We start from the raw sequence: 18,763 nt of genomic DNA on the forward strand, positions 1-18,763 counted from the left end.
TGTATAGTGTGTATCTGTGTACGTGTGTAACAAAAGGTATTGGGGTTGTTTTACTTTGGTTTTGGTAAAAGCTCATAGTCACATCTTTATTAAACAGCATTCATAGTTCACTATATAATACAGTATCTTCATCTTTTACATAATTTCCCACTTTTCAACAGCTTATGAATATCTCGCAAATAAGAATACTTGGTGGATTGGGCCTTAACTCAAATGGTAAAAGTCTTAAAACTCATCACAAAAAAAAAAATGTATTTCTGATCTCTTCACAATCTCATATCAATTTATAAGTCCTGGAAAAGTTCGCTGAAGCCTTTTACATAGAAGCAGTTTTAAAGGATAACACCCAGTGCTTGATCCTGAATAGACTCCCAGGCAATAAGCCTCAGAAATACCTGAAGGGAGGCTGAAAATCTCTAGTGGTTTAAGACTTTTTATACCCATTATTACAGCTTCCTTTTAAGCTAAAAATCTCTTGGGGATGACTTAATAAATGTGCTCATGCTTTGAATATTTTACAACACAAAAATTCAATGTGCTATTCACTTCATTGAGAAACATTTTTGTTCAGACAAAGAATTTTTCCCACGACACTCAGTGTATGTGTCTTGCATCCCGATTAAACAAAGCATAGCAGTCTTCTTACAGCCTATAATCTACTTTCTAAAATGAGCATTGAAATTCAAAAGCACACTGCGTATAAACCAAAGTGCTTAAAGGACCACATCTCAATAATACATTGCATATATAAATCTATTGTATCTGTAGGAGTATTTTATATATGAAACATCTAAAAGATTAATGAGTATATGATTTTTAATATGTGTTTGTTTCCAGAGCAGTGGCTGTGGTCTTGCAAAGGCCGGCCTTTCTCAAATTTAAAGGGAAGGTAAGTACTAAAACCAATCACTGAAACTGAGAGTACACTGCAATCCCCAGCCAACTCCAGCGATGGGGAGGGGAAAACGTGGGCAGCAAAGTCAATCCCACTGCAAGCTCCAGTTTCCCAGCTCTGTACAGTTGAGGAAGTGCATGGCAGAGGCAGTGCAGACTGAGAAATGGGGACCCCACCTTCCTCAACAATCAGCATGGAAATAACACCTCGGTGCTGACGATTCACCATCTTCCTTGATCTCCAACTCAAGCCAAACCATTTTCAGACAAGACTCAGAAACTGTTTTATTAAACTGAACACAAAATGCCTGTTATAATAACATCAAGCTTTTATCAGAAATCAGTACATAAGTGAGAATACACAGCCAAAATGAGCCATCAACATAAGCAGTGTAAATTTTAACTAACTTTCAGATTTCTATATTCAATACGCTGAAGAAAAGAAAACCAAAAGAGCAATGTCAATTTGACAATTCACAGTTGATTGGTTTTAATCCCATGACACATTTGTCATTTCTGCAGTCCCAGAACAAAAACGGATTTCCAAACAGTTCCTGGCACATTGCTCCAATAGCATACAAAGATCTAAAACCCCTGTGTAACATTTAAAGAAAATTTTATGAAACAACCTCAATTTCATACAGTTTGGGCTGGCATTTTTTTAGCTATATCTTTTAACAAAGGTATAGGTCTTGTGAAGTAGCAAAAGCAGTTTTAAAAGCTGCCATGCCATTCATGAAGGGTCCTTAGAGTCTCCCTTGGTTTCCCATGATTTTATTCTTAAGACAGTAACTGCATTAAAATGTAACCTTTACAGGGAAAGCAAAATCAGTTTTACTTCTGGATCTAGAGCACACATCTGAGAGAGGACATGTTTTGTCCTAGAAGACACATGCACTGCTTTAAAGTAGAGCCCAACATACTCTGGTAAGGCATTGCCAAGCAAATACACCCACCCAACCCCAATCACCACAGTTAACAGAGGTACCTCAGAGTGAAAACCAAACAATGCAGAATCAACATGACATTTTTACAAAATAACACCATGATTTACAAAACTACAGGAAGGTACTCAGGTACTGACAGAAGGCAAAACAACAGCCACTCCCAAGAGAGTTTTGTTCCTAAAAATGCCAGATATGCAGCATAGAAATAAACTATATATCCTTTTCCTAAGATAATATCGCTCATTCTGAAACATGGAGTTACTTTTCCCTAAAAAAAAAAAATATGTAGAGAATACACATATAACCAGTGATGTAGAACATTTATTTTCACTAGTGAGGGGGTCACTTCAGCACTTACATAGAATTATGAGAGAATCATGAAGGCCATTTAAAGGTAAAAAAAAAAAAATCTGATAAACCTTGCATTATTAGTTGGTATTTAACAGTGCAGTGAGATTTCAGCAATTGCAACGGGCTTACTTAAGTACTATGGCCACGAGAATACCGTGAAATGTCTAAAAATAAAAATCTAATTAGTAAAAATACTTATCTTCCTTTTAAGGGTCCAAAGGAAGTATTCGGTTATTTCAGAAACCAAGAACTATATCCAACAAGCACAAGAATATAAATCAGGAACATTCAAATTTCATTTCTGATTTGATTTTACCCATTGCATCTTCACGAACTCAAGTAAGTAGGTTAAATTCTGCAGATTTATCCACAAAAAAGGAACATAAAATAAAGGCATATATCCAAAAAATTCTAAACATTATTGGAGTAAAGCTAAATATAGTTACTAAGGCTCACAATTTCAACAACTCATTGTACAGTACAATCATTTTAAATTTTGCTAATTACAGCTAGAGGAAGCATGGGTAATTACAATACTCAGGCAATCCAAATCAAACTCCCTTAAACTAATAGTTTCAACTTTCTAAACTATTTAAACCGTTCTCAAGTTGTTTGAAACAGCTCATTATACATGGGTTTGACCCTTTCCTCCCCTCTACCTTCTGGTAGAGCAGCTGACAGCAGTGACAACAAGAGGAAAAGCAGCAATTGGTGAAGTGAGGTATAAGCTGATTTCATAAACCCCAATCTATCATTTACAGTTTTCTGAAGAAGCTGCATAGTTTAGCAAAATACCACCGGCAGAAGACGGGTAAGGAGAAAAAATACCTCTTTATCGTGAAACTTCAACATTGATGACAATTAAGCATTTCAAATAACCAACTCTAGAAAATTTCAGTTAGAAAAAGGAGGTGTCTTCCTTCACTCTAAGTACACATGAAAACAGAAACTGGAAGACTTAAATCCATGGGAGAAAAAAGAAGTATGTTAATTGGCGCAGGGTACCAACTTCACACACTGCTTTCACAAAGATATTAAGAGTTAAATCAATATTAAACCCTGGTTAATGCACCTAGGGGAAGTGCTTTGTCGGACCAAGAGACTGATGGGCTGATAGACCAACCGAGCGAGGGACAGGTAGATATGTGGAAATGTAAGAGCGGTAAAACATTAATGGTGGACTCTAGTGGTGGGGTATGTCGTAAAGTGTTTTCTACTTTGACAAATGTTTAAATTTTTTCGTGAGAAGATGTTAGTATTTCTGTAGCAAAATCATTTCAGCAGTGTGTTTTAAAGATTCTAGCCACTCAAGCAATCCAGAACTTTTAATTAAATGAAGTTAGGGAAAATGTTGTTATAAAGGCCTCCAACTTGATTTGTAAAGCAAAGATGAATTAGCACAATTAATAATTAATTAATAATCATGCCAGCCAGGCAAATTTGCATACTGGCAAATATGTCATTCTCTCCTCTCTAAGAAAAAGACAAGTTGGAAAAAGACACTGGAATAAAGAATTTACCGAAGCATCAGTGTCAAGCTCCCCCAACACACCTCACTACCATTCACTAAATACAGAGGCAGCACACCAAGGTGAGCGCTGCCAGCCTCAGACACCTGGATTTATGTTCAGGGTATATGTCTCCTGACGGATTAGGTTGTGTTTAATATCAAATTGAGACTGTGTTAAGAAAAAAAAATGTAGAACAGAATTCACGTAGATCTTTGCTATTCCAAGCTCCCGTTCTATGAACCATGATTAACAGCAGTAATTCTGTCATCCCTTCTCTGTGAAATGCTAATACTTGCTAAAGGCACTCATATTCTGGGCTTGACAGACAAGGGTCACACAGGACCGTAAGCCAGTACTTTTTTTGGTAGCTACCCAGAAAGGGAGTTTACAAATGATCCCCCCATTCAAAGGGGAAGAAAACATTTAATACCTATCAGTAGAAATCTTATGAGAAGCTATTTACACAGCTATTTGTCCATCGGCTACACTGACAGTAACAGCTCACAGTGGTAGGAGTTCCCCCACCAAGAACACAAAAACAGCAATGACACACTTTTTTATTATACACGGAACACCTGAACACAGTGACTTGTCTGGTAAGAAAAACATGGGTGGTAAGGTGGAATTTTTTAAACACCTGTTCGAAACTTTTGCCTAACCTAACAAATTGCTTCTCCACTTATTTCTAAAGAAATTAGTATTATTGTCTATTGTCTTAGCACAAGCCTCACCAAGTTCTTAAGTGAGTACTTCCAGCCTAAGTTCTGACATTACCTAAGAAAGGTAGGTTCCTAATCTACCATCTTTAGGCCTCTGCAGAGAACACTGAGTCACACTGCCCTTCACACGTCTCCCCTGACTCAAACAGGACTCATTTCACATAAGTCAATGGATAATCCTCAAACTGTCACTGTTCACAGTGCCACACAACAAAGGCACGAGGAAATCGTAAATCCTGCTGCTAATCCTCAGAATCCATCTGCAGAGGAAGATTTAACCAGCTATGCACATATATACATATCCAGGTGCGCGTATACGCATATATATGTATATACATTTCTCCTTTCCTTTTGGTTCAGTTTGTAGCTCAGTAGCCATAAACAAGTGTATGGTTCTGCAGAACAGCTTTGTAAAGTGAGATGGAAGACCTCGTGCCTCCCATTGGCCTATCCAGGGAGAGGGACATGGCGATCTCAGCTCTGACTCTCCACATTCACACTCAGGGTTTCAAAATCCTATGCTGTTCTAAGTTTAGAAATTCATCAGAATGGAAGAGAGTGAGAGTGTGACGGAGGACTTTTTCAAAATGAATGATAAAAAAAGTATTCACCTTACAGAATTCAGTGCAATAAGACAAGCAGATAAACATAATAAACAACATGCATGTATTTACAAGTTGCAGGACATGATATGCAAGACAAGACTAAGTATTTTCTAGTCAATGTGAAGTCAAAGGATTACAGGACACAGTCCATTTTATGACTAAACTTTTAAAAAAACAAAAATACTTTAAAGGCATATGCAATCCAATCTTAATTGAAACGTGGAAATTTTCCTTCATAACCTTTCACTCTTAATATCTTAAAAGTGCTTATAATTATCTTCTAATATTGATTTTTTTTGTACCTGAGATCGAACTCAGGACCTTTGCACTTGCAAGGCAGGCGGCAGAACCACTGAGCTAAATCCCCGGCCCTAATATTAACATTTTAATGGCAATGTACACAAAGATATTCACAGAGAAAGGAGACTTGGATGTTATACATTCTTACAGATGATTACTGAAATCTACTTTTTTTTTAACTGCAGGTTTTTCTTTGTTTAGGCCTCTGTCCATCGTTGTTTAGGGCATATAAAAGATACCTAATTTCTGATGAACACAGGGTGCAGTTCCTAAAGCATGTTACAGAGCAGGACTGGACATCACACAATGAAACCAAAAGAGAACACATATCACTAATTCAGAGGTAACAGCAGCCTGCCTAGAGGGAAGAAACTGTCTACACCAAGTGCCAATGCAAGAAAATGTTCCATGCAGCAATGGCAACTTCTGTCACCCTTTGTCTCGCCTATGGAACAAGAGAAAACTGCAATGTAACTAGCCCAAAACACAACTTACTACCATAGAGATTCCTGATGTTTTCCAGATGTGCATGAAAGCTCTATAAATGATCATGGAAGGTATTTATCAACTAGAATTTTGAAATTAAGAAATTGAATCACTGTAGGCAATATGGTACTAAAGTGTCATATAAAACAAACACATAGTTCTTTTTTTAGTGCAAAGGAATATAGCAAGTAAGAAATAACACTATAAATCTAACTTCTTTCTTTAAAAGAAAATGCGTTTATGCATTCATAACATCCATTAAGGGCACTGGGAAACTGGAAACCTGAATACACAAGGCCTGAAAAAACATCAAGCCCTTAAGTCCACTGCTTTTTGTACACATACATTGAAATTATTAAGTGGAGAGGGCAGGGAAACACATCCTTTAATTCCATTTCCAAAGGAAAAACTGAAAGTAGATGAAAACAGCTTTTACAAAATAAACCCACAATCTTTAATGTTATCTGGAATAAGGATTCAGTGAAATTCTCTCCAGGGAATCACATGAAATTTTAGGGAGAAGGGCATGTATAATATGTATGCACACACGTACAGAGAGGAAATGAGATTTTTAAATATCATAAAACCAGCACTGTACTAATATCTACCAAAAATCACATTTAGCAGCAAAATGAGCAACCTACTGGCCTGTAAGACAAGTCTTAAATTGCCCTAAACTAATTAACTATACTTTATACTCAACTACTACAAAAAGGGGCTATTATAATAAGAGTTATAGGTTCAGATAAAATTTAAACAGAAAATGGTTTCATTCTTTTGTTTCTGGGGGAAAAAAATTACCACATAATTCGAATTTTTGATAAACCACCACCTTAACAGAAACTGATTTTTAATTATAGGTATAGACTATTCAAAATTGCTTCAAAATATTACCAAAACAGAATGACGATTATACCTATCTGTTTGGCTATCCCATTCTCAAGGTTACCAAGAGTTTTAATTAGTAACGTAAACAATCACATCACCATTTGCCAATATACAAAGATACTGCTCACTATGACCTTCCTGGTGAACCTGGTCTTTCAAAAGAAGCATGAATGAGCACCAATCTTCTCCATGTAAAATATAGTGAATAGATACAAACAAGAGTTAATAAAACTTCGCATAATATTCCATTGGTAATCTAGACATGCACTGTGGCTTATTTTAAAAGCAAAAACAATTTTCTACTGGAAATGGTGATATTAAAACTTGACTAGCTGTTTTAAAAATTCTTCTCTATCTATGAAGCAGGTACTGGTCTTAAAGGTTTTTTTTCAGGACAGCTAACAAACTCACAGAACACAGAACAATAAAGTGTAGGGACTGGTTTATCTAAAAAATTCTGCAAAAAGAAAATATCAAGAGATCCTAAGTTATGGTTAAGACTATCATAAATTGTATGTTACACTATGATCAATGAAGACAAAACTCTACATTAAAACAGCAAACACATCTTTATGTTTCCTAAATCAGATGAAAATATTCTTTTTAAAACTATGCCCATCTTAAACTCATGTATCCAAATCCATGGCTTGGAAAACCCACAGCACAGCTAGGGCATGAAAATAAGCCTCTCAGACAAGATGATTCAACTGCGAGGGTGGGGGAGAGGAGGTGGCAATTAAATGTGTGAAATCCACAAGTGGAAATGAAGTTTAGTGGTCTGGAAGAGCACAAGCGCACTAAACGGGTCTGAATCCAAGAAAACTCGCATTGCATGATACAGGGAACAATGTCCTGGAGAGACCTTAACACAGACTGTGATGACAGACCCTACCGACAGTGTGTTGAGGTGATGATTCCAGTGAACCCTTGAGAAACAAATCTTAGCTTTTATTGTGATTTGAAGAACTCAACACTATTCTTTTATCTAGCAAAACATAAAACTAAAATTGCGAAACAAGATGAAACTTTCAAATAGTTGTATCTCTAAGTCAACCAGAACTTGGTCAAGATAAAATGTTTTTTGTGATGGGGTAGGTAGGTCACATGCTATACAGAGCTCAACACAGTTGACCTGAAAAAGTGTTAGGACCTAAGAAGCACGCCTCCCTCCCCCCGCCCCCGAGTTTTGACATCTCGTGGTACCACTGCAGGGTACACAGATTAACATCAAGCAGAGGAATGGACTCATCTCAAAAGGACCACAAAGCAGGGCAAGTAGACAGAAGGCAAACAGGCAGGACAAGCTGATCTAGCTGAATATGACAACCACTATACATAACCCAGGTTCTCCATCTCATTCCTGTACCGCTGTTCAGACACCTTGCTTTTGTGTTGCTTGCTCTCTAAATGCTGCCGGAATTCCACCTCTTCACCAGCCCCAACATTACACATTGAGCAGTAGAACTGGCCGCTCGGGGTGACACACATGGCTAGATCACGTGGAATTCTCTGCCGAGAGCGAGGGTTGAAGTAAGGACCTGCTAAAGCAAGAGACAGAAGAACATTCTTTACTTAGTGAAGGATCCTTGGACCAATTCTCACTGTCATCTGAAATTCTAAAGCAAATGATGTAACTCACAGATTCTTAGCTTTAAGTGAAGTTAAAGTTAATGGATGTTTTTGAATTATAAGTTTGGATAGGTTCAATCTACAAAGATAAAATGATTGCCAAACTATTGTCAGAAAGGTTATTGTAAAGCCAAACCCAAACTCTAAATGGTTACATTTCTGGGGCTGGGGACTTAGTTCAGTGGTGCTGCCACCTGCCTTGCAAGTGCAAGGTCCTGAGTTCGATCCCTGATACAAAACAAACAAACAAAGCCACACATAAAGGGCCACCTTTCTAAAAAGTGGACACAATTTTTAAAATGCTTTAATTTCCAAGCATTACAATTCTTATAATTATACTAACCCTTTTATCTAAAAGCTCTACTTCTATAAATTATCCTAAGAAAAGATTAAGTGTTTGCACAGACAGCTACCAGAAAGGCATTCACTTTAACAGTGTTTATAAAAGCAAAATTTTGGTGGAATGAGAAACCTAAAAATATGATTTTAAAAAGTACAGTCATGAATGCAATGGAAAACTATGGAGTGGGGTGGTAGAAGGAGCTAGTGGCGACCACTTGCCTAGGATGTGCAAGACCCTGGTTCTATCACTAAAAGAAAAAGAAAAGGAAAGAACAAAAAGGAAAAACACTTATGAAGACAATAAATATAACGTTATAAAAAAAATTCTAGGCAGGGCATGGTGGTGCACACCTGTAATCCCAGCACTCAGGAGGCTGAGGCAGGAGGATCGCTGTGAGTTCGAGACCAGCCTGGGCTATGTAGTGAGTTCCAGGTCAGTCTCAACTACATAGTGAGATTCTGTCTCCAAAAAACCAAACAAACAAACTTCTAATTGCACTAAAATATGATACACTATTAAATCAATGGAGAATAGCACACATATAATCTTTCTTTTTTGCTGACCAAGCTAGCCCTGAACTTGTGATTCTCCTGCTTCCGTCTCCTGAGTACTGAGATTTACAGGGTGTGCCACCACTATCAGCTTCCTATTTCTATCGTAAAGGAGTAACACATACGAAAAGACTGAAATGACATAGAAATTACTGATAATTTTATTTTCTTCTTTTTATATTACTGACTTACCTGGGCCATTGTTTCATTAACTTTCTATCTTTCTTTTCTAGTATAATAAATTTTTTTTCAAAACACAATTTTCACTGCATCTTACAATTATTGGTAAGATAGTTTCATTACTGTTTGGTTGTAAGAAATTTTTAAATTTCTTAAATAAGTTCAAAGAAGTATGATTCTTCTTTGAACTATGAGTCATTTAGAAATGTTTTAAAAATTTCCAAACACATGGAAATTTTATTGTTTTTACATTTTTATGATTGACATCTCATTTAATTGCACTCTAACTAGAAAACAATCTATACTACATGTATCCTAAAATTTATCTTACGTAGCATTAATACAGGCATTCTGGCTTCCTTCACTTCAACCAGATTTCTTTTTTTTTTTTTTTTTTTTTTTTTTTTTTGGTACCAGGGATCAAACTCGGGTCCTTGTGCTTGTGAGGCAGTCGGTGGAACCACTGAGCTAAATCCCCATCCTAATCTTGGTTTTTTTTAATGATACTTTAATAACATATTTATTATAATTACTTATCTGTTAAGACTTTTACTAATCATACTGCATTATATTTCCTGTATGTCATTTACTACATTATGTTTCCTATATGTCATTTTCTTCTAGCCATCTCTCGCTTTTCCTTAACTTTGTTTTGTTTGTCTTACAGGTCACATAAACACGCTCTGCTGTCATGCGTACTCTCAGAGGCTGAGGTGGGGAAGGGTACTCTCTACTACAGATAGGAAAAAACAATTCCTCTAAACAAGGGGTTCTGAATTAAATGTATATATCAGAACCACCAAGGAAGTATTTTCAAAGCTTACGTAGGTCTGGGTCCTACTCCAAATTTACTGATTGAAAATACCTACATAATGGTTTAGGTACGCCTATTTTATAAAAACACCTCAGAAAACTGACTCACTACTCTGGTTTAAAACCACTGCTGTATACATTTTTATTTTCCCCAAGAAATGTGAACTGGACACAGTGCAAGTTTAAAGTATCAACCCATTTTCATTAGGCATTTTACATTTTCCACCTGACAGACATCAAAAGAAACATAAAAGAACTACAGTAAGAGACCTTGAAACATAGATAACAGTTTAAACCCAAGAGAAATGCATAATACACTAAGCAGGAAATAAATAAGGCCAGAAATAAACACCAGCATGGAAAGCCACGAGACCAGCAAAACAATGACTAATCTGACTTCTCAGGACTATTACTATTAAAGGAAATAAAAATAAGACACCATTCACAGAATATATGCGCAAGCTTCCAAAGTATGTGGAAAATAACAGGATACCTGAATTATTCTGTACTGTGTACATATTTCTCCTATTTGGCATCATCTTAAACTCATTCCCTTCTTTCCGGGCCCGCCGTTGACCCACCTCTGATGAGTCCCTGGAGAAAAGAAATTTTAAGAGTGAGACTTGTAAACAAGGACCCTTTCAACTCTTTCTTTAAAGACAGCCTGTCTCATGTAACACTGGTCTCGGGGAAAACGGCAATACCTACAAGAACGAGTTACTCTGAGCTTCGGCCAGCCGCAGCCTCTTGGCATGATTCTTCCCTTGATAGTGAGCCTGAGCCACAGCCGGGGAACTGAAGGATGCGTCACAGAGCTTACAGTAGTCGTTCTCTGTGGCCAGGATCACTCTGCCTCCTGGCTTAAAGGAGCCCATCTGACATCAAAGAAAGACACAAGAAGAAGAAGAAGCGAGGTTTTAAAAATATGGAGCTTATCCCTTCCTCCTCCTCAAAGTCCTTCTAAAAGCTGAAAGCAGCCAAAGGATATAGCCAGACCACAAGCACTCTGCTTTATAAAGAAAAGAAATAAATAAATCCGGGAGAAAAACAAAAGGCTGGGAGACACTTAATTATGCCTTTACATTATAATCACCTATATCAATGTGCCAAAGTACAAATAGCTTATTGCTATCTCCACTGAAGAAAATTTAAAGAGGAGTTGAAAAACTCCAGCATAGAAGATTTTGAGAAATAAATAGGTAAGGCCTAAAATCTCACTTTCAGAATGAGTAAAGTCTGCTCAGAAACCACCAATAAGCATTTCCTAAGTGCCAACTATTTATTGGGCTTGCTGTCTAGGCCAGAGGAATATAGTCGGATATGTTTTAAAGCCCCTGCCCTCACAGAGGCTACAAACTAGGTACAGATGTAATATAATCAGGAAAAAAATAACTAGCAGACCCAGACAATGTGTTAAAGATCAGGGAATAACATGTTAAAGGAAAATCAAACCATGCCTGGAAGACAGAGTAGGCATCAATTCAGTTAGGTTAACAAAAAGTTACAAAGTAGATTTTGGCTAGGGGAGAATAATGTATGTGACAACATCCTGGAAGTCGTATCATTTCAGGAATAGTTGAAGAAAACAGAATTGTTTGACCTGGACAAGAAGACTCTCTAGACATAGGATAGCTACCTTCAAAAATCACAAGGGCCTTGCTGTTTGAGTCAGCACAGGCTGTTTTCCCAGAAGGGTGAATCCAGGCACAAACCATGCCTTACAGGAACCAGCCGTCCAATTCTAGAGCAGCCTTTAGGAAACAGCAATGTGAAAACTACTCCGCTCAAGACCTCCATGTGTTTTTTTGTCCTCTGATCCATTTTAATATATCTCATTTTCTTTCTTTTTTTTGTACCAGGGATCAAACTCAGGACCTTGCACTTGCAAGGCAGATGGCAACACCACTGAGCTAAATCCCCGGCCTTTAATATATTTCATTTTCCCCACTAATCTATGAGAAGGAGTAACAGCTGGAATTGCCATCCACATATTAAGCACTAACACACTGACCCTCAGAAAAGTAAAATTATACCACGGTGGTTAGGAAGATCCTAAGAAATTCTGTTCCACCACTTTACAAAATATGTAGTGCTAAAGAAAGTTACTTAGCTTTCCTGAGCTTCTAATAACCAAACTCCAATGAGGCTCATGCTGCTGCCCATGGACCACACTTTGAATAATAAGCCTGATACCTTCCTTTAAGTTGTTGCAAGCATTAAATAAAGTCAGGGCCCAAGTCTGGAATGAGACACTTACTTCATGCACAGAATTTAAGCAAACACCAAAAAACTTAAGTATTCAAAATAAATTTGTTTTGTTTTGTTTGAGACAGGGTCTCACTATGTAGTTGAGACTGACCTGGAACCCACTACGTAGCCCAGGCTGGTCTCTAACTCACAGCGATCCTCCTGCCTCAGCTTCCCAAGTGCTGGGATTACAGGCATGAGCCACCACGCCTGGCTCAAAATAAATATTTTAATGGAGTATTTTGAAGAGTGAAACCTATTGCAAAAGATAAATGAAGAAAGATCAGCACCACTAATATGCCAGCTCATCCTGCTACCTAAAGCAAGAAGAAAATCAGTAATATTTATCCTATCTTCAAGTTTTTGATGACTTGTTCAATATTTTTTAATTAATTTTGAATTTTTAAGATATTTCATTAATGGACTTATCTTTTTTTCCCTTACCAGGAATCAAATTCAGGACCTTGAATGTGCCAGGCAGGTAAGAAGCCACTGAGCTGAATCTGTAGCCCTGGATTTGAGTATGAGTTTTTTGTTTGTTTGTTTGTTTGTTTTTTCATTATTCCTTAAACTCTGCACCCAATCAAGGCATCCTTTATCTCACCTTAGTTCCAGTCCTGAAGGAAACAATGCACCAAAAACACCTGGAAAATATACTCAATAATTATTCTTTTTTTTTGGACCAAGGCTTGAACTCATGACCCTACACTTGCAAGGCAGGTGGAACTACTAAGCTAAGTCCCTGGCCCCCTCAATAATTATTATTTATGACCACTATGCTGTTCTGTGTGCAGTAACATTTCAAAGATAGGTTAAGGAGTACAGTCCATGTTTCAGAGGCTACTACAAACACAGGAATATCTTGCCTGAACCACTTGCTCTGTCTTCCAAAGAGCAAAAGGAACTGGTTTCTCAAGTATATCTCACAATTACAATGTCTTCACAGCATTTATCCTAGCTCTTTCTACAGAGATAAGTAAAGGGCACGCTCAAGAAACATCCTGTAAATGGAAGATACAATATCAGGAGAACTAATGGCAATAAAAAATTTGTAACTCTCTTTTCATTCAGGGATATTTACCCCAGAATTTTGAGAACTGTTTAAAGAAAGACTCATGTTATAATATTTGTTTCATAAATATCAAAGTTCAAAGATTTTGACATGCAATAAATCAGCACACAGTTCAAGAAGTTAGAAGTACCAAGTAAGACCTCTCAGGAGTATTTGTACAGCTATACCCCGAAGGACATATGAATGATAAATTTCATGACTGTGCATAAGACAGCTTCCTAACACTGCTTCTCCCTGACACGTGTCTCACCTGTGCAGGGACTGAAATGACAGGAGCAGCTGCAGGCTCCACGGCAGTGTTCATTCTGGCAGGAGGAGGACAGCTATTTGCTGCATAGTAGTTTCGGAGTTTCTTACCATGATTTTTACCCTAGATGTAAAAATACAATGAATAATCACCATGAGGAAATTTTGGCAGCCTGAGTTCATCAATATATTCGTGTTTTTAAAAAATGAAGAAAAAGCCCACAAGCAATCCTAACTAATGTTATTCCTCTATATACATTACACTGGGGAAGACAGACCACGAGCTAGGTGTGATTACCAGATCTTGAAGAATACAAATCTATTATTTAATTGCTCTACTGGAATGATTAAATTTATCTGTGAAGAATAAGAGAACAAAGCCAAAGAAAATTAATTTCCTATACATTTCTGAAAAACCACCCCCTTCTCCCGTGGTCTATCTCTTCCTCCGGTTTGTGGCCATTCATATGCCACTGCTTAAATATGAATTTCATGACAGTGATCTAATCACCTTTGGAACTGAGTGATGAAATGAATACTCCGATTATTTTTAATAGCCCTTTCAAAGTATCTTTTTACATTACAAAGCACTTGCTGCTCATTTGCTACTTACAAAAATACTGTCTGAGAAATTTGTTGAAGTACCCCATAGATGTCAGATAAAAAACTGCAGTGGAGTGGCGGGGGTTGTCTGTGACCTTTTCAGAAAGACAAGACCTTCTGAATCCAAGGTGCGGCCCTTTTTACTCCTACGGCTTCAGGATGCACTGTGAACCTCTGAGAAAATGGGCTCACCTTTTTCATCGTGTTTTATTATTCACGGGATTATATCCCTTAAATTAATACAAACTAGTATTAATTAGCATCAGTGGTCCAAAGGTGTTCTAAATAAGGGTAAAACAGAATGTTGGTAAAACTACATTGTAAATTCAAACCTGCAAACAAGCATTTATTTACCATCTATTTTATGCTAACATCAAAAAATAAACTGAAGACTGGCACACAGTCTAAAGGAGACTGAAACAAAAATAATTAAAGTAACAAGGTAAGTTCTCTCTTGTGCTTACTCTGAATGCCCTAACTGCTCTTGCCATGGCCACAGTGAGTCTACAGAGTCAAACCTTCTTGGACCCATCTCGGCCTAAGCTAGCATATCTAAACTAGCAGTAAGTCTCAAAATATACACTAAGTCATCCCACTTCTCTCATGAGCAGTAAATACACCACAGTAATCCACGCTACCGACACTCTTCCCTTGCGGTAGGTGACAATTCCTAGTCTCTACCCCGCTGCACTTTTCCCTGTTATAAACCAGAATGACAGAAACAAATAAGATCGTTTCATTCCCTCACTTAAAATCTTCCAGTAGCTTCTCACTACTAACTTAAAATGGACAGATCTTACCTTTGAGGCCCTACATACTCTGGCCCTGTCTACCTCTCTGGTGTTACATGGTACAGGGACCCATTCCCCTGGTCATTTGCTGCTGCCTTGATACCGTTATCTGCACCATAAGCATCCCAAGCTCATTCTGGGTCCTCTTTGTAACTGTGCTTGCTGTTCCTTCAGCTTAGAAGGCACCTCTTTCAGATCTCTGCATGGCTGATTAATATCTTTAAAGTCTGAGCTCTAACAGCGCATCTCACTCAAGTGTCATAACAATCACACACACACACACACACACACTTTCTCCATCTGGTTTTATTTAATCTTACTGCCACCTACCACTACCTACAATAACATGGTTGATTTATTTATTTTTCCTCTTTCCTCCTCTCTAAAATACATACTCATTAAAAATAAGAACTTTGAGGGCCGGGGATTTAGCTCAGCGGTTCCACCGCCTGCCTTGCAAGAGCAAGGACCTGAGTTCAACCCCCAGTACCAAAAAACAAATAAGAATTTTGTCTTGTTTATTCTTCTTTCTGCTATGCCCAGAATACGAACAGATAGCAAGCAATGGAATAAACATTAGTTGAATAAAAGATTCCAGTACTATAGTACAGATAATTTTTAAAAACACACACACTAAGACAATAGAGAGAAGGAATTTCTTATTTCTGTCCCACTGTATCAGAGGACTTCCCAGAAAAGGGGATAGTGAATCACCTTTTAGATGAGCAAAAGTTCTCCAGGGAGGTAGGCGTGAAGGAGGAAGAAACTGTGAATTAAGAACTAGCATGGACAAAGGCCCAGCCTCAAGGAGAGATGATCTTCGGGATCTTAAGAAAACTAGGAGCTCAGATGTGGTTTTGCCGATGATCCAGAACTTGACCTTTCAAGGAGCCCGAGACACTGTAAGGCACGCAGGGAAAGGGCTGCACTGTATTTGTTAAAGAGCATCACCATGGGGTACACATTAGAATAGATCACAGTCAGAAATCGGGAAGACGAAGAAAAAACGCCAAGGACTTTCTACAACACATCTTACTGCAGGACACTACAGCGGTGTGGTAGAGAACAGAGGTCCAAACCATGACAGTGAGGGTGCTAGGTCTATCAAATAAAACGAAAACCAGGTGATGCATCACCACGGAAGCCTAGAGCCAAAGTGGAGCTTAGGGGGGAGATCACGCAGGGAAGGAGTTATTAGCATGCAGAAGATAGCTAAGGCCGTGAAACCAAAAAGACAGAGCAGAGAAAGACAAGAGCTTCTGAAATAGCCTTAGACAAAGTGAGGGTTCACAGTGAGATGGTGGCCAGAGTAAGGACAAAGACACGAGGACTGTGAAGAAGGCAAAGAGAAGTAATGACAAACCGGAATGAAGGACAGAGGGAAGCAGATCCATGAGTAAATGGGAAGGCTAGTTATTTAAAAAAAAATTAGGGCCTGGGATTTAGCCCAGTGATTCCACTTCCTGCCTCACTGGCACAAGGACCCGAGTTGGATGCCCTGTGCCAAAAAAAAAAAAAAAAATTTTTTTTTTAAAGAGAAGAATGCTATGCTTTCAACAAGATCTCTCCCTATCAAAACTCATGTTGAGGCTGGGCATGGTGGCACACACCTGTAATCCCAGCACTCGGAGGCTGAGGCAGGAGGATCGCTGTGAGTTCGAGACCAGCCTGGGTACATAGTGAGTTCCAGGTCAGTCTCAACTACCTAGTGAGACCCTGTCTCAAAACACAAACAAACAAACAAAAAACTCATGTTGAGGCTGGGCATGGTGGCACACACCTGTAATCCCAGCACTCGGAGGCTGAGGCAGGAGGATCGCTGTGAGTTCGAGACCAGCCTGGGTACATAGTGAGTTCCAGGTCAGTCTCAACTACCTAGTGAGACCCTGTCTCAAAACACAAACAAACAAACAAAAAACTCATGTTGAGATTTAATTGTCAACATAACAGTACAGAGAGACGGTGGGGCCTTTGCGAAGTGGTTGAAGTCATGAAGGCTCTTCCCTCATGAAGAGATTTATTCAATTTCCTTCTCAGTGGGTGTCTGTAAAGCAATCCTGGCAACAACCCCCAGGCTCTCACAAGTGTGCTCATCTACATGTACTAGCTCCCCTTTTCCACTTCCTATAAAGGCTATGACACAGCACAAGACCCTTGCAAGAAGTTGTACATCTACTAGAATCACAGAACTGTAACTATATGACTATAACATGTGCTAGAATCCCTTCCTCCGGAATTATGAGTCACATAAACCTCTTTTCTTTGTAAATTATCCAGCCTCCAGTATTTTGTGATAGCTATAGAAAATGCATTAAGACAACATAGCATTGGAAAGAAGATAGTTTGGGTTAATATGTTGAGAATAAGGCCAACCAAAGGACCTCTGGATGAATCTGAGAGACAGTGTAGCACATGGATTTGCACTAAGGAAATCAAGGCTATAGGATTTTGAAGAATCATCTTAAAACTAGGTGGGAACCTGAATCTACAGATTTGGAGGAAGATAATAAATTTAAATAATTACTGTCTCCTTCCTATGTGCTGGTCACTATTCTAAGAAAGGGATACAAAATGGTGAAGAAAGGCAAAGTCCCTCCCTTCAAGAAATGTTTCCAGAGGGTAAAAACAAAATATATAAAAGATAATGTGACTGAAAGCCACTCTGCAGAAAATAAAACAGAATGATATCATAAAAAATGGGCAGGGAGGCATGGACAGAAAGATACAGCTTTTCTACGGAGTGACACATGAGCTAAAAGCTGAAGAATGAGAAGCCTTCAGCTGTGCAATGTAGAGAAAAAGGTAAAGAGCTGGATGACAAGACATCCATTTGACCATGTGAGGTCTGAGATCTCTTTCTGATGTCCAGAGAGAGCATAGCTTGTAGTTCAGGAGTGAGGTCTAGCTAGGGATAGAATCAGAGAAGTTAACATTGTGTAGATAATACTTAAAACCATAAAATTAAATAAATCACCTGCTCAACATGGAGATGAAGAGCAAAGGACCACATCCTGAGATATAATATAGTGTGGTAAAGGAGGAGGATGCAAAAAAAAAAGAAAAAGAAAAGAAACAGAATGTCTGGCCTATGAAGAATGATGAAAATCAGTCAAGAGAAGTGTCACGAAAGCCTAAAACAGGATGTTTCAAAAGAAATTAATCAAGTTAGATATATGATAGCCCCAAAACCCCACTTGTAGGTATTACCAGACAGAAACTCACATGAGAAGACATATGTAAAAATGCTTCTAAAAGGATTATTTGTAACAGCAGAAAAGTGGAAACAATTTAACTGTCCTTGTACAGCACAGTGGCTAAATTGTAACCTATTTGTGCAAAGGAACACTACATAGTAGTGAAAAGAAGTACACAAGGACAATATAAGGCAACAAGAATGATTCTAAACAAAATGCTGAATAATAAGTTACAGAAGATGATTTGTAAAAATAATTGTAATACCCAGTTTAAAATGCAAACAGCAACACTACATATTATCGAGTCAAAACTCTTTTGTAGCAAAGGTGAAAAAATATATATGGGAACAGTAATTCCCATTGAGTATAATGGCTACATGTAGGCACACAGGA

General features: G+C 38.1%; 1 protein-coding gene across 5 annotated transcripts in view; it reads right to left on the minus strand.

The window, feature by feature from the left end:
* Positions 1 to 254: 254 nt before the first annotated feature.
* Zmat3 (zinc finger matrin-type 3) overlaps positions 255 to 18,763 on the minus strand; it is a 67,492-nt gene continuing 48,983 nt past the window's right edge. For 4 of the 5 annotated variants that reach the window (XM_010632435.3, XM_010632438.3, XM_010632437.3 and 1 more), the window contains exons 3-6: positions 13,787 to 13,906; positions 10,926 to 11,092; positions 10,711 to 10,811; positions 255 to 8,242 (exon numbers count right to left, since the gene is read on the minus strand). In XM_010632435.3, the coding sequence (XP_010630737.1) occupies positions 8,031 to 8,242; positions 10,711 to 10,811; positions 10,926 to 11,092; positions 13,787 to 13,906 (600 nt within the window). In that variant the 3' untranslated portion in view covers positions 255 to 8,030. The remainder of the gene's footprint in view (positions 8,243 to 10,710; positions 10,812 to 10,925; positions 11,093 to 13,786; positions 13,907 to 18,763) is intronic. The other variant, XM_010632439.3, reaches the window with a different exon arrangement.

Source organism: Fukomys damarensis, unplaced genomic scaffold (assembly GCF_012274545.1).
Source record: "Fukomys damarensis isolate Sample0158 unplaced genomic scaffold, DMR_v1.0_HiC HiC_scaffold_12, whole genome shotgun sequence".
Taxonomy (NCBI): domain Eukaryota; kingdom Metazoa; phylum Chordata; class Mammalia; order Rodentia; family Bathyergidae; genus Fukomys; species Fukomys damarensis.